At 39.1% G+C, this 23,819-nt stretch overlaps 1 protein-coding gene across 4 annotated transcripts in view; it reads left to right on the top strand.

Annotated features, from left to right (window-relative positions):
* The window catches only part of FGF14 (fibroblast growth factor 14), a 529,039-nt gene extending 505,522 nt beyond the window's left edge, over positions 1–23,517 (top strand). For 3 of the 4 annotated variants that reach the window (XM_072976504.1, XM_072976502.1, XM_072976503.1), the window contains exons 4-6: positions 16,927–17,125; positions 19,402–19,524; positions 21,236–23,517. In XM_072976504.1, coding sequence (XP_072832605.1) covers positions 16,927–17,125; positions 19,402–19,524; positions 21,236–21,273 — 360 coding nt within the window. In that variant the 3' untranslated portion in view covers positions 21,274–23,517. Of the gene's footprint in view, positions 1–16,926; positions 17,126–19,401 lie in introns of all 4 variants that reach the window. The other variant, XM_006208307.3, reaches the window with a different exon arrangement.
* The last annotated feature ends 302 nt before the right edge of the window (positions 23,518–23,819 follow it).

Below are 23,819 nucleotides of genomic sequence, written 5' to 3'. Positions count from 1 at the left end.
TATATTCACTGTGTCTTTCTGTTCTGCAAGGGCAGACAACTAAAATATACTCAGCTCCTGCTAGGCATGCATCATAGCTACACTGAAGGAATTTCCTTTGCAAAAGTCACATCTGCATTTGAACTTGGTGCAGCGATTTTCAGTTTGGTCCCCAGGCAAGAAGCATCAGAATCACCTGGGAACGTGTTAGATGCAAATTCTCTGCTGCTCCATCCCAGACTGATGTATTAACTAGCTTTCTAGATGGTTCTGATGCACGCTGAGGTTTGCGGGCTCTTGTGCGAAGCCTCCTTGCCTGTAATATAGAAATAATAATAACTTAGACCTCATAGGTGTCTTTCGTATTACTTTCTGTTCTCGTTATAAAACCAAGCTAATGCACAAAAAAGCGCTTGGCCTGAGGAAGGTGTTCAGTACATAGTAAGAATAGCATTGAGTCTGTATTTAATTTTTTCAAGCCGCTTCTATTTTCTCATTGCTTAATCCCCAGTGAATCCATTGGTTGCCTATAATATAAGCATCATGTTGCAAGTTCCATATGATGATTACAGAAGGGATCCTGATGTTGTAAGATTGTCCTCCTTAAGGAAAATGAGGGGTTTTTTTATTCCCCAATAAAACAATAAGGGCAAAGCTATGTATTTTTCTATTGTCACTTAAAGCCATGTTACGGCTTATTCACAGGTGACTTTAACGTGGCGTTAATAGGCTTAGTGGGGCTTTCAATTTCTTAATCTCAGGTGAGGACCAATTTCTTAAGGCAAAGTACAATAATCTTTACCACTTCGTCCCTGACACCCAGATCAAAATCCCTGAATCGGGACTTGCATTTGATTTTCATTTTGTGATTTAAATGCGTGGTGAATGGCACTTCCCCAAGGGTGAGGCTTGAGATTGAAATACGTGTCAGCCCCACTAGAGGGTGACCTTAACCTTGAGTCGGGGTGCAGAGAAACTAAGGGCACCCTCTGAGGCCATCTCAAGACTAGACTGTGTTGCTGTTTATTCAAGGTGAGCAAGAGGCCGAAGGTGCCAATTCAAGCCAACTCAGACCGGCAAAACTGCCTGTTTCTCAATAATCCACAGTCTGCTGGGGGCATTTAAACCTGAGCTGTTGCATATTCTCAGTTTGTATTGTAAGGGAAAATTCCTTCTTAATAAACGCAAGTCTGAATTTTAAAAATTCTTTATCTGTTTCAATTCTGCTTCTCAAATGCCCACCTCCCCCACCCAGTAAAATAACATAACTGAAAATATGAGAAAGAGAACCTTGTTTTGTAAAATCAAAATAAAGCAAAAGGCTATAGGAATTGGTAAAGTTCCACTTGGTGATTTAAAGATGTGACAAATAGATTCTTTAGATGCCAAAGAATAAGAGCATAATCAAGATGTTCAGAATGTGATCAGAGTCAGTTTAGATCAAACCTTAAGAAATTAATATTGAAACCAGATTTGGTTTCTTTTTCATAGTTTAGATTTAAGAAGTAAAATATTTGTAAATGTTATAATAATAATGCCTCTAAAAACCTTCCAATTAAACATCAGAGTTCAGTGTTATTTTAAAAACCATCTTAGTAAATGCCTTTTTGTAGCATTTATACTTAACTTTTGAATTCAAGTAATATTTATGTTCTCTACATGCATTATATACTGACTTGATTTTTTCTACTTTGATTTTTGATAGTTTTTAACAGAAAAGATTAGCATAGGAGAGTGCCAATTCCATTAAAATATGTAGATCGTACTGGTATTTTCTGCTTTTCTCAAACGATTGCAAAGAATGTTTCCAGAGCACAGGATAGCTGTCCTATCAATGAAATCAATTAACCTCATGCGAAAGAAGACTACAGTAACTAAAGCTGGGTTCCTACATACAGATGATTTTATTCTTAAATATCTTTATGAATCAAAAAACCCCCACGGTCTTATAAAATGCATATCTATTAAAACATGAAGAAAGATTTTCTGTGACACGAGTTAGTCTGAATCAATTTTTATCTTGCATCTAAGTTCATGAGAAAAGATTGCCTTTGGAAAGAAGTCAGTCTTTCCTTGAAGAATGGGTGGTTTGATAATTTTTATATTCTTGGAAGAAGTTGCAGACTGAATTGAAATCTTTCTTCTCAGAAAAATAAGCCTTCTGTGATTTCATATTAACACAGTATCTATGTGCAATCGCATATGTTTTTATGTAGGATTGGTAAGAACTACTTTGATAACTTTTACATTTCTCTCTGGTTTGTGCGTCATTTTTATCTGAAAAAGTTTACTCCTATGTTTTAAATTAGGTATTTTTCTGTTAATTAAACAACTCCCACTTTAAAGCTATAGAAGGCATTCTGGAAAACGATGTGGGGTTATGTATAACCACCCCAGCCTAAGGATGATGTGGACCTGAACTCTCGTTTGCAAATTGGAGTTAGGAGAGGAACGTGCAATTTAATTACTTTGGGATGGCGCCACTCAGACTTGCTTCCAACTGTAACCTATGGCTAAACCAGATGACTCATTTGCCTAACTGTCTATCACCTGTTAAGATTTGACAGCTCCTGTGCATACAGAGAGCAGCTAATCACTAATTGGGCAGAGTCCTCACTTCTCTCCCCAGTGTCAGATTAGATTGCCCCAATTGTTCTGAATTCCTTGAAAGTTGAAGGCTTCATTTATTTATTTTTAGCCAAGTGTTTTGATTCTTCCTGTTTAAGGTAAAGTTGAAGAGATAATTGACAGACGCAAGGAACGCTAGCTGGAAGGGAATGTGGGAGGGTTAAGAGGGTAGGGAGCGTGGAGGGAGAATTGTCTCCTATTTTATTCTCACCTTGCTTATCTTTGTGAGAAAATGTAGATGACTTTGGCTCTTCCTAATATTACTAGACTGTCTCCTCTACCTTCTTTGTGAAGAAAACTTAGAAATATTTCAACCGTTTATGTTTCCAGACATTTTTATGTTTTCTATGTTATAAGTAGTGATGCGTCTGTAGTTAATGTTTGCAGGGGTTCACACTGTGTGTACTCTGATGCCTGTTTCTCTGTTTCCTTCCGGCTGTTGATATGGCAGATGTATATCTCCTGCCTAGCTACTTTCCTGAAGCAGAAAGATACTTCATATAACTTCCATTTCTCTTGGGAAGTGTACTCCACTTAGCATTTTAACTCTAGTTTATAGTGAAATGAGGAGAACTGGTTACTGATTTTTCTCCAGGTTTGAGAACTATCATCTTCTTCACCTAAATTATTAGTGACATTTTGGGTTTTCGGTTTCTCCATTTACAGAATGGAAGCCACAGGCAATGTCAGATTGTTTTTGTAAAGAAGACAACTTATTTTTTATCATTAGAATAAAGGTGTACTCTAATCATAAGGTATAAAGGCATTAAAAACATTAAAAGAAAATGAGAGCGGACAGCAGGGAAGGATACCCTCTGGGCAGAGCGCTGTTATAACTGTCAGCAACAGATAAGAAGGTTTTTCTCCACGGATTTATGTAATATTTGAGATCACATATGCCATCAAGATTCACCTATGTAGAGAGATTTCTTAAACAGTGTCTTAGTTCCGGCTGCTATAACAGAGTACTGTAGACCGGATGGCTGAAAAACAACAGAAGTTTACTTCTCACAGTCTGGAGGCTGGAAGTCCAAGGTCAGGGTGCCAGCATGGTCGGGTTCTGGTGAGAGCCCTAATCTGGTTGCAGGCTGCTGCCTTCTCCTTGCGTCCTGAAATGGCAGAAAGAGAGTAAACGAGCTCTCTGGCCTCTTCTTACAGGGACGCTAATCCCACTCCTTAAGGCTCCACCCTCATGAAAGGCTCCATCTCCAAACACCATCAAATTGGGGATTAGATTTCAACACAGGAACTTGTGAGTAGAACTAAGTACAGTGTCCAGAAAGAGTGACTCATGTTGTCAAATTGTACGGAGTATCTTAGGACTTAGCACCCTATCAACCACTAGTAAGAAATTTTTTAAATTAAAATTTCAACAACAATAAAAATTTGCAAACCACAAAATTGAAAGGAATAAAAGCAATATTTAGAAATAAAATTCTTTAAGATTTTAAGCTGAGACGGGAGAAATAAAATGGAATTAATGTCCCCTTTTATCAAAGTTTAAATTATAGACCATATATAATGCCATATATTATATATGTGCAAAAAGTAATGTATAGTATGTGTGAATTGTCACATTCACAATACATGGTATTATTGAGTTGCATTTGCATATCAGAAGTTAAAAATTGGGTTGGGCATAGTGAAATCATGCCATTAAACATGTATTACTCATATATTTAAAATATTGCAAGAGAAGGAAGTTTAGCTTCATGTTACATCAATTTCAAAGTAACTTCTTCTTCCTCACTAACAAAGTCCCCCTTTTATCTGAGTTGGCCATATCTTCTAATCTAGGAAATTAATAATGCTTGATTTAAGACTTAAATTTTAGGCCCATCACAGCAGCCACATTTTACTTAACCAGCAATTATTCTAGGTGTGGGTATATGCCCTTGTTCTGACCAATAAAGTAAACAATAAGCTTTATTAAAGAGCTTCTGAGAAAATATTTCCTTCCTCAAAAAAAGGGAGACAGCTCTTCTTTCCCCTGCCCTTCTCCATGTTAACTGGGATTCTGTTCTATGAAAACGGGATGGCGGGAGCTATAACCACCATTTTGTGAGAGCAAATCACCAACACACTTAGGAAGACAGAAAGGAAAGAAAGAGAGAGAGAAATATGAGTCCTTGATGAAGTCAGGTGCACTGATCCAAAGCTGGAAGCACATACCTTTAGAGACTTTTCAGATGAGAGAGAAGTTCAGATTCTATTATATAAGCCACTACCATCTAGATAGCCCATTCCTTGCAGCTGCAAGCATTTTGGAACGATACTGACTTTATCAACTGTTTTTAGTTATTCATAGACGTGCTCACTTGATCATCACTCATTATAATAAGACTTGTTTGGTGTTATCACTGCTCTCTTTCGGTACTTTATGTAACCGATTAAAGTTTATATTGAATGTTTTCAAAATCTATTTACATCAGATTCTAACTATTTTGTTTTTCCTTCTCTGATCAACAGGGCAGGAGACCACTGAGAACATAAGCATGCTATAAACCTGCTTTTCAAATGTTCCTGGTTAGGCAAAGACAAATGCTTCTTCAGATTTCTGCTTTTCTCTTTAATGATTGATACTTTAACTACAGATTTCACTAGGAATGTGCCTCTATACATTTACAGATAGAAGTTAAAGTGCATTCATGTGGTAGTTTAAATAGAAATAACATACATAACATCAAATGCAGCTCAGTCTTCTCCATAAGCGGGCTATTTAATGTATCAATGTAACTACTGCATTATCTCGACAGATCAAATTGGAAAGCTTTCTCCAGAACCCTATCTCCAAACCTAAGATATTCTCAGAGGGATCTGTCTACAGATACAGCTGTTTCTTTTTTTCTCTAGAGGTTTTTGTATCTCAGTATGAATTGTTCTGAAATGAGGGAATCCCATGAAAGCTGTACACATTCAGCCAGCCCCAGTAAGAGTCTAGCGCAGGGGTGAAAACTTTTTCTTAAAGGGCCAGATGAATGTTTTAGGCTTGTAGGTCATATGGTCTCAGCTTCTGATCTACTGCTCTTGCAGCTCAAAAGCAGCCATAGGCAATATGTAAACTAGTGGGGTTGGCTGTGTTCCAATAAAACTTTATTTACATAAACAGTTGGCAGGCCAGCTTTGGCCTGGGGTCTGTAGTTTGCTCATCACTGATCTAGAGATTTCATTTTTGCTTCACCAACCTACATTCAAATATTGTTCTTGAGAACTGTTAACACGGGTATCTTCTTTAATGCATGATCGCTGAGGATTCCTTCTGTGGAATTTATTGACATTCATGGGAAAACCGACAGAGAGCCTGCAAATCTCTGCCCCAGACCAAAATCCTCCTCCACCCAGAGTTAGTTATCTTTCTCTTTTAGTTTAGTAAATGAATAAACTTTATCCTTTTTTTTTAGTAGTTTTAGGTTTATAGAAAAATTGAGCAGAAAGTAAAAAGAGTTCCCATAGACCCCCTCACCCCTATAAGAAAGTTTCCCTTACTAACATCTAGCGTTAGTGTGGTACAAATATTGCAGTTGATGAACTGATATTGATACGCTTGTATTAATCAGAGTCCACAGTTTGCATCAGCAGTCACTCTTTGTGTTGCACATTCCATAGTATGGACAGAGTATGGCGGCTGAGGACAGGTGTCACTACAGTATCACAGACAATTTCACTGCCCTCACAGTCCTCTGTGCTCCACCTATTCATTCCTCCCCCCACAGCCCCTGCCAGCCACTGATCTTTTCACTCTCTCCATAATCTTGCCTTTTCAGGAATGTCACAGAATTGGAACCATACAGTATGCAGCCTTTTCAGATTGGCCTTTTTCGCTTAGTAACAGACATTGAAGATACCCCATGGTTTGATCATTTCTTTTTAGCACGAATTGTGTGAATTCCATTGTATGGATTTACTGCAGTTTGTTGATACATTCACCTATTGAAATCCGCCTTGGTTGCTCCCAATGTTTGGAAATTATGAATGAAGTCTCTGTAGACATTCACCTGCAGGTTTCTGTGAGGATGAAAATTTTCACTTCATTTGGAGCATGACTGCTGGATCATATGACCAGTGATCTTTTTAAAACTCCATCTCAGCACATCTTCCTTTTGCTTGAAAACTCTGGGGCTCATCTCTGCTTGTTAGAATGTCACAGTTCCACAGCATGGCCAGTGTGGTTTGCTCTATTCCATCTTCACTGGACCCCACAGACCTTAGCTTCCAGCCACACGTTCCCAGGATTCCTATGTGTCAGAGAGCTTCTAATTTCTAGAAGGCTCTCTTCCTTCCAAATGGAATGTTTTTCTCTTTCTTCTTCACCTGACAAACTCCGATTTGCCTTTCAAAATGTAGCTAAATGGCACCACATGTAAAAAGATTTTCCTCTTCTCAGAGGCAGAAATAGCTGTTTCTTCCTCTAGACTCTGACTCTCATGTCCTCAGCACAGCACGGAAAGCTCTGTTTTGTGACTGCTAATGTAATATTGATTCCCTCTACTAAAATGAGACTGAAACTTGAAAACACACACACACACATGCACAGACACACACGCACAAGCTACTGAAGGAAAAAATTTAAATATTGTGGGAAACTACTCTATAGATATTTGAAATAATATTCCATGAAAGGACAGAAAGTACTATATAAACTTAGGTTATACACGGAAGCTTTATTTTGCCCAGGGATACAGAACTGCAGTATTTGACCTTTCAAAAACAGCAGTGAGCACACACCAAATGTCATCCAGCTCCACAAGCAAAATACCTGCACACGGTGCCTGACACTCTTACCCCTTAGCTGCCATGCACGCTCACACGGTACTGACTATTTGACCTCCTAAATACTTCCTGAGTCTGCCTTTTTATCTCCATCTCCACTGCCCATGTCCCTGCCTGGTACTGCAGTAGACAAATTCTCGTATCTAAGGAATACAAGGCTCTCTTTCCCATTCTTCACACTTTAGCCAGAAGGGTCTTTCCAAACGCCTACCTGATTGTGACTTGCTTCTGCATACAAGCTTGTAACGTTCTCCCATTGTTTCTAGGGAAAGACCAAAACTCAACATGACCGCCTAGCACCCAGATCTCAACTTCTACTGCTGTCTCCTTCCCACTCTGCATTCCAATTTCAGTTTTCTTTTTGTCATTGAAGTGGTCTGTCTCTGTTCCTGCCCTAGGGCCTTTGCACACGGTACTGCCCTCTCCAGGAATATTCTTTACCCTGTTCTAAGGCTAGTTAGCTCATACTGGTATTTTAGATCTCAGCTCAGAGTTTGATATTTTTCCTTACCAATTCAGGCTTGGTCAGACTTGTTTGTTATATGTTCTCATAGAAATTATTCTTTTTCTTATAGAAATTTGTCTTGCTTTGTAATGACATGATCAATAGTGTAAGCATCCATCTCCCCCACTAAACTGTATGTCCCAAGAGAGGACAGATTATATCATTTTTGCTCATTGTTCTATCTCCAGAGCAAGAATAGTGACTGGCAACTAGTGAAAACTCACTAAATATTTATTGGAGAAACAAATGCAAGAATTTTAGACATTATTAAGTACAGAATAATGGAAATCTTTTTCCATATGTTCACAGTATTCAAATTTTCAAATTTATTATGTAATATCTGGGACAGAATGTTTAGTATTTGTAATTTTATATATATTTTTAACCAACTTTAAATAATATAATTCTTTCCATTTCTTAGTGTCACACTCTCAACTGACAACCTGGAAAGTAAGACAATTTTAACTTGTGAATGCCTGTAAAATTTCAAAATACACCATGACGATAATTCATTGCTAATTAGACAGTTAAATCCAGAGCAGAACTGAACTTCAGCTATAGGGTCAGCTTCACCTGGTTGGAGTCAGTCAGCCACCAGGCTGACCTCTCCCTCTCCCCAGTCGCTCTTCTTCCCGGAAAGTGTTGCTACTGCCTCTCTTCTCACTTTCCGGACCTCTCTCTTTTCAGACAGGTCCTTTTGTGTCCTTTAGTGTTAACCTTTGAAATTATTGAACAAGTTGCTACCAGAATCTGGGAAATCATGGCCAAAGCAACATCAAAGCAAGACTATCCTCAGGTTTTTATTTCCGTACTACGCGGGCTTCCTCTGCATGTCACCCCTTCAGTGTCGGTGATTCTCTTAAGAAGCTGACCTCTGTTATTCCAGTAAGATGCTCTGTTTCATTCCACGAGTGTCTCCTCCCGCAGGCTAGCCCAGGCATGCTCTCCTGACGGTGGAGGAGGCAGAGAGAGGGCAAACCCAGTTGTCCAAGTGTTTATCAAGCCTCTACGCTCTTCACCTTAGTGCACAGTGAGAAGACAAGTCAAATTACAGCTAAAGAGCTTTGATCTGATCTGAGGAGGGCCATTTTTATAATTGATCACATATCTCAAAAAGTACATCTCTTCAGTTGAATGATGAGTAGGAATAATTAAATTATTTATCTTGACAATAATTAATGTTCTTGGGCAAGTTACTTAACCCTTCTGGGCTCAGTTTCTTCATTTCTAAAATGGGGATAATAATGGTACCAATCTCAATGGATTATCGTGAGGAATAATTCGTTGATTATGTAAATGTGTAGAACAGTGGTGGGTACAAAAGTGTGCACAATTTAAGTTTTAGCTGTAGCTATTAAACTATTACTATTATTATTTTGAGGCATTCACTCTTAAGCACTGGCAAATTGTGAGAATGTTATATGGCTGTATTAATACATTCTTAAGCATATTTATTTTGTGATTTTTTTTGCTAATATTTATAGCACTGATATCATCTGTTCATGTTAAAGCATTATTATTTTAAGAATTTATACGTGTCTATATTCTAGAGAAAACAGATTTAACATTATAGAACCAGTTGGCACATATTTTAATATTAGTCTTAAGGTTTCTTATTTAAAGATGTACTGTAATTATTTTATATTTTGTTTCCATTTTCTTGTTTTAATAAATTTTATACTAATCTTAAGAAATGGTAGCAAGCTTATGAATAAGGCCAATTTAATTGATATTTACTAAAATTTCATGATCATTTATTTTTTCTGTGTGGTAACAAGAACATATACAAATGCATCCTAAGCTCTCATCCTAAACATACAAATAACCTGGGGGTCTTATTAAGATGCAAATTCTGATTCTGTAGGTCAGCTACCAGGACTGGAAATCTGCATCTCTAACAAGTTCCCAGGTGGAGGAAGTTGCTATAGATCCCTGAATACCACATATAAAGTAGCAATGACAGACATATATATAATTCTAGACATACGTTTAATGTATATTAAAATATATGAAGTACATACTTGTATTAAATACATAAAATAATTAAATTATTTAATATTGAATCATTATAATAAATAAAAGGTGTTCTTGCCACAATTTTTTAAAAACATAAGTCATAAAAATAAAATACATATTAAATATAAAATAATACTTTAAAAATACAATATTTAGTTAATGAAATACTATATCTAAAAAATATATATGTCAGACACCACTAAATGTCAAATAATATCTTTACTGGAAAAAAGAAAGCCTTTATTTACAATTTTGTTTCCACAGAAGCTACTTTAGTAACAGCTTCTGGCCCTTTAAGTATATGTACTTGTGGAGACTGCTTTGTTGGTAGGAATATATTTAAAATCACTAGTCCTATAATTAAACAAAAGCTGCCTTTTAAACATTTAAATAATTATGCTTTAGTTTGAAGTAATTTTTTTCTCCCTGTGGACATTAGTCACAACCCAACATTATATATATTTGATTATGTAGAATTTCAGATAAATAAAATGCATCCGTCAACTAAATTTTCTGCTTTTGAGCATTAACTACAAATTCTTTTTCATTTCCAAATTCATGGCTAAAATCTTCCAAAAGGTCAGACTATTCTTCCCTTTCTATGTAATCTTAAGAGTGTTCTGCACTTCTCTTTAAAGAACTGGGTGATATCAGACGAGTAGCATTAAAAGATATTTTTTATTTTAAAATTGTAGAAGATGAAAGAGATTAGGATAAATCTCTGCAGACTTCATGATAAACTCTTGTAGACTACATCTCCACAAAGTAGAAAGAGAAGGAAAAACTAACTGAGAATACAGGCTAAATGGATCATTGAGATTTCCATATAAAGGTATGTCTAAGTTGAAACCCGTTAAGAATAAAAAACTGCTACCCTGTTCATGATAATAACTAATATTTGAGTTGTACTTTTTAATTCAATTTTTAGATTCTAAATTCAGCCATAGATTATAAATATAGCTACAGTTTAGAATTCAATTTATAGCTTACAATAATTTCGCACCCCTCTTATTTGATATTTGCAAGAAACCTTTCTGATTTGTTATTTTTCAAGTAAGAACTTTGAACCTGAGGCTCGCTCCTCCTCTCAGTTTAAGTCTAGGGGAAAATAATCACAAGAAGTCCAGGGGCAGGGCCATTGCTAGGCTGTTTATGGGAGGGGACTGAGTTTTTGATTACAGAATATAGATTAGAATAATAGAATATTAATAGCTATTATTTACTGTGCATTTATTACATGCTACTTGCTACCCTGTGTCTAATATCATTTCTCTATTCTCTCTTTTTAATCTATTTTGGAATTGCCTTGTATTCTGATAAATGCTAGAAATTTGTCTGCAATGTTTCTTTTTATATTCCCCCTTCAAAATAATGGTGGTGCTAGGCAAACCTGTAGTTATTAAACAAATGTAGTTTTCATGTAGTCATAGGTAACCACAAAGGCGAGGCCGCAACACCATGGAATCTGTGGACTGGCACTTACGTACTCTTACAGGAAGCCCGGGCTCGTAACACATCATAAAGGCTTGTCCAGGGATGCAACTCTGATGAAAATTCTGATTCAGATTGTATGCATTTGGATACACGAAGATAAGTGCAATCCAAGTTTAGTTTGGGAGCATTTGATACTAGATTAACAAGCCCTCCCTCAATCCCCTGGGTTGGAAAGTCCTCAAAATTTACTTTAGATCGAGGTTGGCGGAATTTTTAATCAAAAGACCATACAGTAAACATTGCAGCTTCTCAGAAGGCTGGACAATCTCAACAACTCACCTCTGGACCTTGTAGCGTGAACTTGGCCGGGGACTGTAGGTGGCTGACCACTGGGTGAGATTTCCAAGGTCACTGTTAGTTAGTAGGTTATGACTCTGCTGAGCTATCCGGGTTTATGGCTCGTTCATTGGTTACAAATTATGAAACATGGACCCTCTCTTCCCTCCACCCCCTCCTTTTCATCCTGAACCCCGAAGCCCAGCCTTGAGCATGCAAATGGCCCACCGCAGTATTTTCCTCAACAAAGGCGTTCCCCTCCCAAGAGGAATCCTGCTGCTACTGTTAAGATAATGAGTACATCGCAGATGGAGCTTTCATTTCAAAACAACCACAACATAAAAGGAGATATGAAATTTTTGTTTAATTGTTGCGTTTTTCTGTTCTGTGATTTGACGATTTCGTTTGGCAAGGCTACAAATTAATATTTAAGCTTCTGCTGGAACTCAACTGTTGTTGATTTAGTTGTGGTGGTGTTGGTGGCTCTAAATATAGGCAGGCAAGAGGAGAAAAAGACACATCAAACTCCTTATCTATTCCATTTTGGCAGTTCCGAGGCGTTTATAGTTGAGCTTAAATTTAAATAAGTATTCTCATGTTATCCCTGCCAGTTTTAGAATATGTCACTGGCGCAATCATGGTATTACTCAAATGTATAAAAACCAACAATTAAGTTAGGGCTGGGCTGATAAGCCACCTGGGAACTTTGCTTTTTCTTTTTTTTTTTTTAATTGAAGTATTGTTGATTTACAATGTTGTGTTAGTTTCTAGCGGACAGACTAGTGATTCAGTTATACATATATATATATTCTTTTTCTTTGTAGGTTATGACAAGCTATTGAATGTAGTTCCCTGTGCTACACAGTAGGACTTTGTTCTCTATCTATTTTATATGCAGTAGTTTGTATCTGTTAATCCTGGACCTTCTTTCTTTAGTACTTCTTTTTTTTTTTTTTTTCTTTAGTGCTTCTCTTGTCACTCTGCATCGGAGGTCTCAAAGTGATCCACGGGTCCATCTCAGACCCTTGGCCCATGCTGTATTGAAAAACAAAACAAGAACAAAGAAATAGTTGCCACCATAAAAAGGAGATTTTTCTCCAAAACCTGGATTTTTTACTTCCTTTGAAAAACCAGACCTTATAAAGATCTGTTTTCTCTTTTCCATGAGAACCATCATCCTTTCTACCATTCTCTCTGGCTCCTCAAGTCTGAGCCTGAGGTAGAGGAATCTATCCTCACGCAGTGCAGGGTGCTCTGGTTGTGCCAGCTTGCTTCACTCTTGTAACTGCCTGTTCAGTTTAGGCATTTGAGTTTGTGGTCCCGGCTGTGGCCATGATCCCTGGGGAATCCCATCATTTCTAATCCCACCTATTCCCTCCCTTGCTCCGTCTAAAGCGTACAGAACTGGGACTGTGGCCATCATACGTTACTATCAAGAGCATTTTGTGCTCGTGTTGTGTGTTATGTTTTGTTTATTTGGTCAATATCACTTTTTCCTTGCAAGGAAGTACCTTTTAGAATTTAGTGCCAAGAAAAAGGAAAGATTTTCTCTCTTCGGTAATTTTTATAACATACAGCCTTTCTTTTTTTGCCTTGGCTCCTAGGAAGTTCAGAAATCAATTTAATAACATGTCATAATTCTGGTGATGTTTCTCCCCTTACTTTGTGTGTCGTTGATTATTAAATTAATATTAATTACTTACATGAATACATAACTGCACAAGCAGATTTCAAGTCCATTTTGCAAGAGATTAGGCTTCAACATATCAATATGTAAGCATTATTAACTTCTCAAACCATCCTCCACACGGACAACAGATTTATAAAACACTAGTCAGTCAATTATTCCCTTGCTTATGCGAGAACTCTGCATGTCTGCCTCTCGCTTATAAGTCTAACCTGTTTATCAGCGTGTCTGAGACCCTTTATCACATTCTCCAAGCTGCCGCATTGTTCTGCACTTCTGCCCCTACAGAGCCTCAGTGAGGGAATAATTGTAGTTTCCCCAGTGTACCAAGGCATTGGCTATCTCTCATCCTTCACAGTACCATTTGCCCCACCTATAGTTGGTCTAGTATTTGGAAGATAAGTTTGCCACAGCAAATATTGCATTGTAATGTCATTTTTCTAAGCACATGCATTTTTATAAGATTCTTCCAAGAAGAATCTTGTTCGTTTTGAATGTGTTCATGTTGCTAGATCTGATGCCAAGCTTGGTATCTGACATAAACTCGTGCTCATTGACTAATCGTTAAGCTGAATTTTGGTTGGCTGAAGTGTTGATAGACTTGAAATAACTGATACAGGGTTATTTTTGACTGTAAATAATGGGGAATTTTTTTTAGAATAAATACTGAGTTTTTAACTATGTGTCAGGTCCTCTTCTAAATATGTGACATGTATTAATTCACTTAATTCTCCCAACCACCCTATTATCCTATGACTTTTGTACCAGTTTTAGAGATGAGGAAACTGAAGCCCAGAGATTAAGTGATTTTCCCAAGGACACACAGCTAGTAAGGAGTGGGGTCAGGGTTGAACCCCGCAGGTCTGATTCCACAGATGTGTTTGTAGTCACTCTACTCCTCCGCCTCCCATTTGCATATTGAAAGTATCTTTGTCCCTTATGACAGCGAAACGTTGTAGCCAGTCTCAACTTTCCTTAGTCCTGTCAGTTCTCCTGGGAATGGTAGGGTTATTTGGACTCCAATATTTGACGAGCAGAGCATATTCTTGAAAAGTCCAGAGAAGTCTAGCAAAAAGCATTAGACAGAAGTAGCTTTGACTGTAGTGTGCATGCGTATGAGTATGTGTATGCAAATTAATTATTTAACCAAGACTAAAGAAGTACCAACCAGTGTTTGCCATCACGATCACCTGAAGGCAGTGGCTCTCACTGTGGGAGACAGAGCCACCTATCTGTGAAGTCACTGGCACAGCTCACAGAAAGGGGCTGTGTTATTGACATCCTTAGAGCCCTAAGATGCAAACATTTTATCTGAAAAGACGTAGCGTTAGAGGTATACTCAGCTATACTCTGAGAATAAATGACTTCTTCCACACCAAGGGTCTTCATCTCTTTCATATTCAACTCAGTCAGTTTAGAGCAGAGACAGCACACTTCTCAGTTGCTGATGGTAACTCACGCAGCGTCCGCCGTGTTTCCGGCATTACGGCCGTGGGGATCAGACGGACATAAGGAAAGGCTGACTCCCCTGGGAACCTGCATTCCCACAGCTGGAGGCCTTCCTGTCTTGAGAGTAAGGTCTGTGATCCTCTCAATAAGGTAAAGGTAAACTCTGGGCAGAGACCAGAAATCCTAGCAGGCAGAACCAGCTTCTCTGCCCTGAGTGACCTGCTGGGTCAGCTTTTCCCAAACCCAGTCCCAGCTGGTTCCAGGACAGGTTTTAACCAATAAATAATACACTTGGATGCCTTGGCCTATCTCAATACAAAGACGAATGACCTGTCAAAGTCTGATCTGCTTGTTCTAGAAGGTACTGTTCAGCCAATATGTTATATTTATTAGTCTTTTGAGCACAAGCCAGATTTACAGCTTTCCATTTTCTTCTTCTCACCACACAAATGTGTGAACATGAACCCTTTTATCAGTCTCTTCTCTGAGGCATGGCCTGGAGACTGACTCACTGAGACCATCATTTATTAGTGAGAGAACTGATCGGAGGATATTTGGAGAAACAGAATTAGTGGAAGATCAGAACATCTATTAGGATGGCATCTTAGTCAAACCTGAGGTGGCATCATCTGGAAGAAATGAAGGTCTACATAAACCCCCTTGGGAAGGGGCTCACCCTGTCTTTTGGCTATGTTAATCTCATCAAATTAATCACCGAGCTACCATCTTTGTCAGGAAAAGATTCTGTGATTAACAAAACCTGTTCCCTTTGGAAAACAATTAGCTTTCAGTGAATTAAAGTTATGGGACACTCAATGAATTGTCTCCTGCAAGAGACACTATTTGATAATTGACACTCTCGTGGGAAATACCGAAAGAACATTTCCATAGGCAATAATGTCACATTCTCTATTATGGTTAGCATAACTTAAACTCTTAAGAAATTTTATTTTTTAGACCCTAAAGGATGTGTTTTTCAGAATGTATATAGAAAATAACTTTTTAAAAGAAAAAATGAGAGTTACTATTTTCTGCAGTCATAAAAATCTATTAAGGTGAAAAAATTTTTAAGTATGTGATATTTTTTAAAGCAATGACAATAAAGTTCTGTTTGACATCAGTATTTCTTAAATATGGAATAGCCGTGTTGAGCATATTTAAAATAGCCACAAAAACCAGTTAAGTGATTTTCATGGTCTGTACCTAGGAAGATTGGTTTTTTTTAATTATTTGTAATAGAGTTCTATCAGAAATGCCTTTGTGAGTTAAATGTTAGAAGTATGCAAAACTCATCCACCAGTACTTGTGTTATTAGTGATAATCGTAAAGTAGCAAGCTGTGTGTTATTCATCCATCAGTACAGTTCATGGCATTGAGAATCATAGTGTTTAACTCACAGTACTCTTTCCAGAAATGCTGGGTGGGTTTTAGTCAAGCCAGCTGTTGATGTTTCTCTTCAAGAGTTCCAGGGAGGGCCCCAAACCATGGACTTCGGTCGTTATTTTTGGCTCCTGTCACTCTGAGCAGCTAACATGACACTGGGCCTCAGCTCCAGGGTCTAGTTTGTGTGCCAGCTGATTGTCATGATGCTAGTCTGAGGTATCAGTTGGTCTCTTTGTAGGTACAATGTATCACCCTGGAATATCAGTGAGCCAGTGAACACCTGGCAACTCTTAAGGTTTCACGCAATCATTCCTTTGGAAATACTGTAAATAGGTTAGCAAATAGCTTAAATGTGTATTTAATTTTTGTTCAGTTTATTGTGGACAGAGGAGGCTACTTTATTGTGCTGTTTCTGGTTATCCCCTGGTTGAACTGTATTCTGTTCAAGTGAAACTATTTTGAGTTTGCGCGTGTCTTCTATTTTCTAATTAAAAGACATCCATACATTTGGACATATATATATATCTATTCCCCAAAGTAGCCCTGTCTTCTCTATTCACTGTACGCTGATAGAAGTGAATGGACAATTAGCGCCTGCAGGAAGAGGTCCTTCCGGTCATCCCTGCCCAAGGGCTGACTCGTCGGCCGTGGTTGGCAAGTTTCTGGAAGAATGAAGAGGAGGCACCAGGAATCTTGCATTCTTCCCTCTAACTTTCATTTCTTCCTTTTCTCCCCACAGGAACTTTTTACCCCTGAATGCAAGTTCAAAGAATCTGTTTTTGAAAACTATTATGTAATCTACTCATCTATGCTGTACAGACAACAGGAATCTGGTAGAGCCTGGTTTTTGGGATTGAATAAGGAAGGGCAGGTTATGAAAGGAAACAGAGTAAAGAAAACCAAACCAGCAGCCCATTTTCTACCGAAGCCATTGGAAGGTGAGTGTCGTGGATGCATCGTTCCTATCAGAGCTCTCACACATTTATTTTTCACACTGACGACTCTACCGTGGCCACAAAGATCCTTCATGGGATGGTGGAAATGCTCTTTATCTTGATCTGCTGGGTGATCCCACAGGTACCTACTTAAATTGTGCATTTAAGATCTGTATGCTTTACTGTATATATGTATATGTGTGTATGTTCTCTCTCTCTGTCTCTCTCTCTTTCTCTCTCTCTCTCTCTCTATATATATATACACACACACACATACATATATATATTCCATTAATTTAAAAATACCAGAAAAACTCCCTCTCTACTCATTCTAATGGTTCAGCTCCTCACTGCCCCAACCTCTCTAGCCCCTAAATAATTTTAATTAATTAAAAAATGTTGAATCTGTAATGACATTACAAACCTGCAACCGTGACAATAGATATATAAGAAAAACCAAGTTTTGAATATTACGGATTTTTAAAGTATTTTTTCACTTTGCTGTTATCGGCTGAAAGTAACCATGTGCTTGTAACTTAGCATAATTACAGGAAATGAAGAGTTAATAAGTTAGTCTTTAAAGAACTTGTTGACGTTAGATAGCTCCCTTCCAGACTGCATAATTGTTTAGTAAATTCAAATGTGGTTCTTCGTTCTTTTACGTTTACCTAAAAACACTGAAGCCTTCACGTTTCCTTTGATCAGATTTCCAGAGAGGAGGCTGAGACTCTAAAGATGTGGTGGGACAATATAACTCTCTATTTTAAGCATATACTGAACTGTTGTGTGTCTGTGTGTTTGTTGTGTGTTTATGTATATGTGAAGAAGAGAAAGTATTTCAAGTAATTAGTAGACAGAAGCACTCTAAAAACAGTTGCGGGGTAGTATAAAGACAGAGGTTATCACATAGTGTAATTGGTAGAGGAAAATTAATTGCTAAGTTTCCAAACTCATACAGGATGTAAATTACATCATTGGATGTGTTAAGGCAAATTTGATTCTTGATTGATTACTGATGCTCTGGGCATTTGTATTTCTTAACACAACTTCACGTCTTAGACACTCAGGGGTAACAGTGTGAGGCTGTTTTCTCCTAACTGAACGACTAGTGGGAGTGAGAGGTTGGAAAGAACTTCAAGGATATGGATGAATCCCTTTCACTACTCGTGAGTCACTTACTGTCGGCCCCAGTACATACGCACTTTCAAGTGTGCGTGCTGCTGAGAAATCACGTGATGCATTTGCAAATGGTAAAATCCTACCACCTTGAACGTGCAGAACGCATATGGTGCTTCCTGCTAGCTAAACAGAAGGTGTCTTCATAAAATATCATAAGCGTTCAAATGCCTAAAAAGGAGACTGAGTAGCTCTAATTCACTTATATTTCTGATGGCAGATGATTTTAACGCAGCTAGTTTTCCCCAAGCCTCAGTCCCCTGAAATGCCCTTCCCCAGTATTCCCTAGAATCATTTTCTAAAAAGCCACATCAAGTATGGTGATTAATTATGTCCCCAGATACAACTCAAGCAACTCCTCAGAGCTCCCTCAGACGTCATTCCCACTTCCCTCTTGCCATCTGCACCTCTGCCTTATGTGACATCAATTTCGGATTTTTTAATATTATATCTGAAAATAAGGCATAAAGTATAAAACACCCCCCACTTGCCTTCAGTTATGTAAGGGTCTCTGCATGATTGCAAGAGTGGAAATCTGAGCTCCTGAAGGCTCTGGCTGAAAGACAGCGAGTCCTCTCTCACTGTTCTGTGTGGCTTTGGAGATGGCAGTCGTGTTGATTATGCTGTTTTTGCACCGCTTGAGAGAAAAATGATTGAATGACCTAGGAGTGAAAATACTTAGACTGGAAAAGGCGAGTGGGAATGAGGGTCCAAGTGTTGACATCAGTGTGCCATGAAAGGGGAGTCGGGGTTTTTCTCTCGGAACAAAGAGAATTAGGTTAAACGCTTCCCATTCTCACCTCTTCCTGTGGGGGGCGCGTGCGTGTGGGTGTGTTACATCTTAGCCCACAGAGAGGCCACAGCCCCCAGTGACACCTTCAGTCCTGGACGGAACTTTGTGCGTATTTCGGACGCACAAAGCAGAGAATGCAAAGCAAGGAACAGCTTGTTTGGGGGCTGCATTTTACTGCTTTCAGACAGGAATTCCCTCCCAGCGGGGATACAGCAGGGCAAACAGGACTGGGCGAACCGCTGGGGTCTGGGCGTGAACCTAACCGGCTCCTCTCCTTTCCCCCGCCTCCCTGCCCTCCTCCCATCACTAGTCGCCATGTACCGAGAACCATCTTTGCATGACGTGGGAGAAACGGTCCCGAAGGCCGGGGTGACGCCGAGCAAAAGCACAAGCGCGTCCGCAATCATGAATGGAGGCAAACCAGTCAACAAAAGTAAGACGACATAGCCAGATCCCCACAGGTGTTGTGACTCACTCGCCCGAGCACCGTTGAGCGATTTATCCTGGCCGGACATTCCTGCTCCCGGGCCGAGGAGCAGCGGGAGGGAAGCGAAAGCTTGCTCTGCGCTGCCTCGAACTTCCTGGTCGCCAGCGGATAAATCTCATCTCAACGGGTTGCGCCCCCACAGCCAGAAGACACCTGGATAACCAGCTCAACTCAGACCATGGAATGCCCTACCAGATATGGAATGCCTTTTTACTCTCTTTTCTGTGACTGTGGCACTTCATGTGAATGACACACTTCACAAGTACACTCGATACCTTGCCTGCTGACAGCTACCCATTATCCTTTTCGAGTCCTGTTTCAGCGAAATCCATGTGTTTAAGTTCAATTTTTGTAGCACACAGATACTCTGGAGTAATTTCTAGTTAGATGCTGTAAACCTGTGCTGTTCTGGATTTCTCTTCTCCCCGTTTTTACAGGGCTGCTGGCTCCACTGTCCGTGACCTTTGGCAGGGATTGTGTTCCTCTAAATAGTGACGGTTGCCGTGGGCTTAGTTCGGAGAGCGATCAGGGCATCAGAAGGCCTTCTAAACCTATAATGACAAATTGCATCTATAAAGATTAGGAGCGTTGACTCCGGCTCACACGATCAATTAAACACACATATACGCCCTGCCCACCAGCAGACACTGTGCTGCGGTGGCCGGCGCGGCCGGGGTGAGAAGCGGGGTCAAACGCAGTCATGGGACGCCCTCTCTGATCTGGGTTTGACATCCCCCTCTAGTTTCTTTGTGTGTGTGTGTGTTTTCTACATATCACAAGCTTACTGGTAATGGTAACATTTGCCTTGCCCAGCGAGCAAGACCCACTGGTTTTTGAGAAAGTGGGTCCAAAGAACTCTGTAGGCCTTGTAGGCCTGATTAAGGTTCATTTTTCATCTACGAATCCTCATTATTTGGGAAAAAAAAAAGAAAAGAAAAATCCGTAATTACAACCTACAAGAATTGCGCTACCTAAATCCACTTCAGATCGAATCCCTCCCGTTTCTAACGAGCCGCGCTGAATGCCGCCCCGGTTGTGGCTGCGTTCCTCCCTCACTCAGCAGAGCATGAGCAAGGCCGCTGTTGTGTTCTTTTCTGCAGCAGCAATGCAAACGGTAGTTATAAATTAGACTTTAATATTTTTGGTGTTTAACGACAAGTTTTTAAACTCGACATATTAGAAAACAAAAGGTATTTTTTTTAGCCCAGCATGCTGAGTCAGGTACTTGTCTCCACCGGTCCATGCCTCTAACTCAGCTTCCCGGGCCACGCGGTCCCAAGGCGGAGTCAGAGGTGCCTTGCCATGATCTCAGAATGCAGTCTGTTGAATTATTCTAGATAAAAATAAAGGCAAACCAACACGTTCACACGGCAGGTTTTCAGTCCATCCAAGGTTTTTGGTTTTGGTTTTGGTTTTTGCCGTTGTTTTCTTTTGCTTTCTTACCTTCCTTTTGAATTGAATAGCTGAACGCTGAGCTTAGGGAGGACCCCTAATTACTGGAAGGCCAGTCAGGCAATAGTTGACCACACAGTGAAGAAACTCTGCAAAATGCGCAATATTGGATACCAAGAGTTTCAAAATGTTTCATACTAAACTGTTTGGAAATATATTTGTTAACTCTGTGTATACTTAATAAATTTCAATGTTTTCTCCTCAGAAGAGTTAACTGAGACCAAACTGAACCTCAATTTATAGAAAACTATGCGGGATCCATGTACTGGCCTCTTGTCATTATTTCCACGTGGAAGGGTGACCCAGTCGCCGTTTTCTCCCATCTGCACTGTATCTACTGGGAAATTATTTTGCCTCCGCTTTTCTGAGTCTCCATGACAGCCCTTGCCCAGCATTTTAAAATTTTGGCCTGCTTAGCTGATTAAAGATTTAGTATCAATTTAACTGTTCATGCTTATTTCATTTTCATATCGAATTCTACTTTAATAAATAAAAAGTTAGCGTAACATTTGAGTAGCTTTGTTGTCAATACTACTAACGTACAAATACAACAAAGGGTTCTTTTGATCACTCCTAGTTTCCCCTTACACCTTTTAAACCTGATTGTTCTTAAAAGGATAAGTTAAAATACATTAGAGGCATTGCATTAAGCAATTGTTTAGGGAAGACTTATATTCCATAACATGTGGCAAACTATGAGTAACTTAACTTGAGATTCCAATTAAATGGAATTACAGACACTGCTTACCCCAGCGTGCGTGTGCACGCGCACACACACACACACACACACACACACACAAACAACCCCACCTATATGTTTTTGGTAATAGCCCAACTTGCTGGTTTCTTTTTCCCCTGCAAGCTTGTTTATTGGTTGAAATTATGACATGATTTATTTTTGTAAGTGACTGAGATTTCAGTAGATGTGTACCTCTGTTTTGTTTTTTACATGAGTTGTCTCTAAGGGCATTTATCCCTATGAATGGATGTCAAAATGCTTTCTTCTAATATATGTTTAGACGTACTGAAGAGGGGTCCTTGTTATTTGTAATTTAGTTAGATCACTTCCTCTGTGTCTGGTCTGACTTGTTGCAGGACAAGGGCAGCACTGATGAACTGCATGTTGTAGGACCTGTTTATCAAGACCCGTTGGTGTGTATCACTCAATCTACATACAAAGAGTTTGTCTGCGTTGTACAGTTTCTGTGTTTGATATCGTTTGTTGTATTCATAAATACAACATATTGAATAAAATATTTATATGAAGGCATATTCAGAAACATCGAACAACTTTATGTAACGAAATGGCATTGCATCACCCACAAATACAGAGAAGTGTCATGTAAATAAGTTGGTAAACTCAATTTCCCCCTTTACCATGCCAAAGAAAATTTTAGCTCTTTGATGATACCTCTCTTGCTAATTTTTCCGGGATGAGACTCCCCCACTGTCCCTCTCAAAAATTGCTGTTGTTAAGTAAGTGCAATCTGTCGCTGTTGGTGTTCTGTACAGTCAACCTGATGGAATTCATTTGTATTTACCGACCACCACGTGTTTTGTACTTCCATGTACATATGTCAGTTGTACTGAGTCTCTCTAATCTCACATTCCTTTTGCATGCGTATCTGCTGTGGGAGGGTTATTTCTAGTGATTTGTTATGGTAGCTGATTTCTTCACCCGTTCCTCAGCCATGCTCCAGAGCATCATTGTTTTGATATTTCTAGTGACACCATTTTAATTTCTTATAAGTTTGCTTTCTAAAATATTTTGCTACAACTTTACTTGGAAAAATTATAGAAAAGATGCAAGTGGTCCAGCCTATATAAAGAGTAAACTGGAACTGACATCATTTCACTGCAGATCTTGGAGAATTTAGATTCTTGCTCTAAATATTCTCTTGATCTGAGTGTTCTGGGGTAGGGGTTGGCTTCAGGAGCTCCAAGATGGGCCCACAAGACTCCTGGGGCCGTCCTAATTGTTTGCCTCTTGGAAAATAAGAAGAGTTTCTTTGTCACACCTGGCCAGATGCTTAATGAATGCCTAAGGCACTAAAGCAAGTTGGATGTTTTCAGGATGACAAGTATCAGATTTGGTTCTTTTTTTTAAAAAACAAAATGACAAAAAAATTCATGGTTTTTAAGTTAGACGTGTATCACTTCATTTAAAGTTTTCTCTCTAATATTAGAGGGAAAATTAAAATTTGAGAGACCAGATTGACTAAGAAAGCCATTTTAGAAAGAATTGACAATAATTAAAGATGATTTTCAATGTTGTTTCAGAAGAAAACTATATCCAGGGAAAGCTGTTGAACTAAATGTAGGTGCATCAAACTCCAGGTGTGAACTGGGCTACTTTGGAGTAAAATACATTCCATAGCGAAGCTTCCTTAGCTTACACAATGGCACGTAGGGCCTGTTGACTCTCTTGAATACTGAATAGGGTTTCAAAGGTTTGATCGTGAGTCTACAAATAAACGTTGAGCTATGTTTTGCTTTTGTTTTTTCTTGTTTTGTTTTGTTTTGTTTTTTCTGTCATGTGGTCCAGTTCCCCATGTTGTGTTTGCATCTGCAGGGCGGAGGCCATTCCTTAAGATGTGCTGTAGGACTCGAGATTAGCTCAGAGTCCAGGGAGACAATGGGATACAGTGATTCTCCTCTTAGGTCTCGCGATGTTAGTAGCATCTTACTGAAAAGTCCTTATGGAAGAATTCCTCAGTGATGGTTTGCCAAGCATGCAGGGTTAGTGTCAACCCCATCTGCAAACTTGCTGCATCCTTCCCAGTTGACAC

This window comes from Vicugna pacos, chromosome 14 (assembly GCF_048564905.1).
Source record: "Vicugna pacos chromosome 14, VicPac4, whole genome shotgun sequence".
Taxonomy (NCBI): domain Eukaryota; kingdom Metazoa; phylum Chordata; class Mammalia; order Artiodactyla; family Camelidae; genus Vicugna; species Vicugna pacos.
The sequence above is the reverse complement of the archived record's forward strand: the minus strand, read 5'-3'. Positions and strand labels throughout refer to the sequence as shown.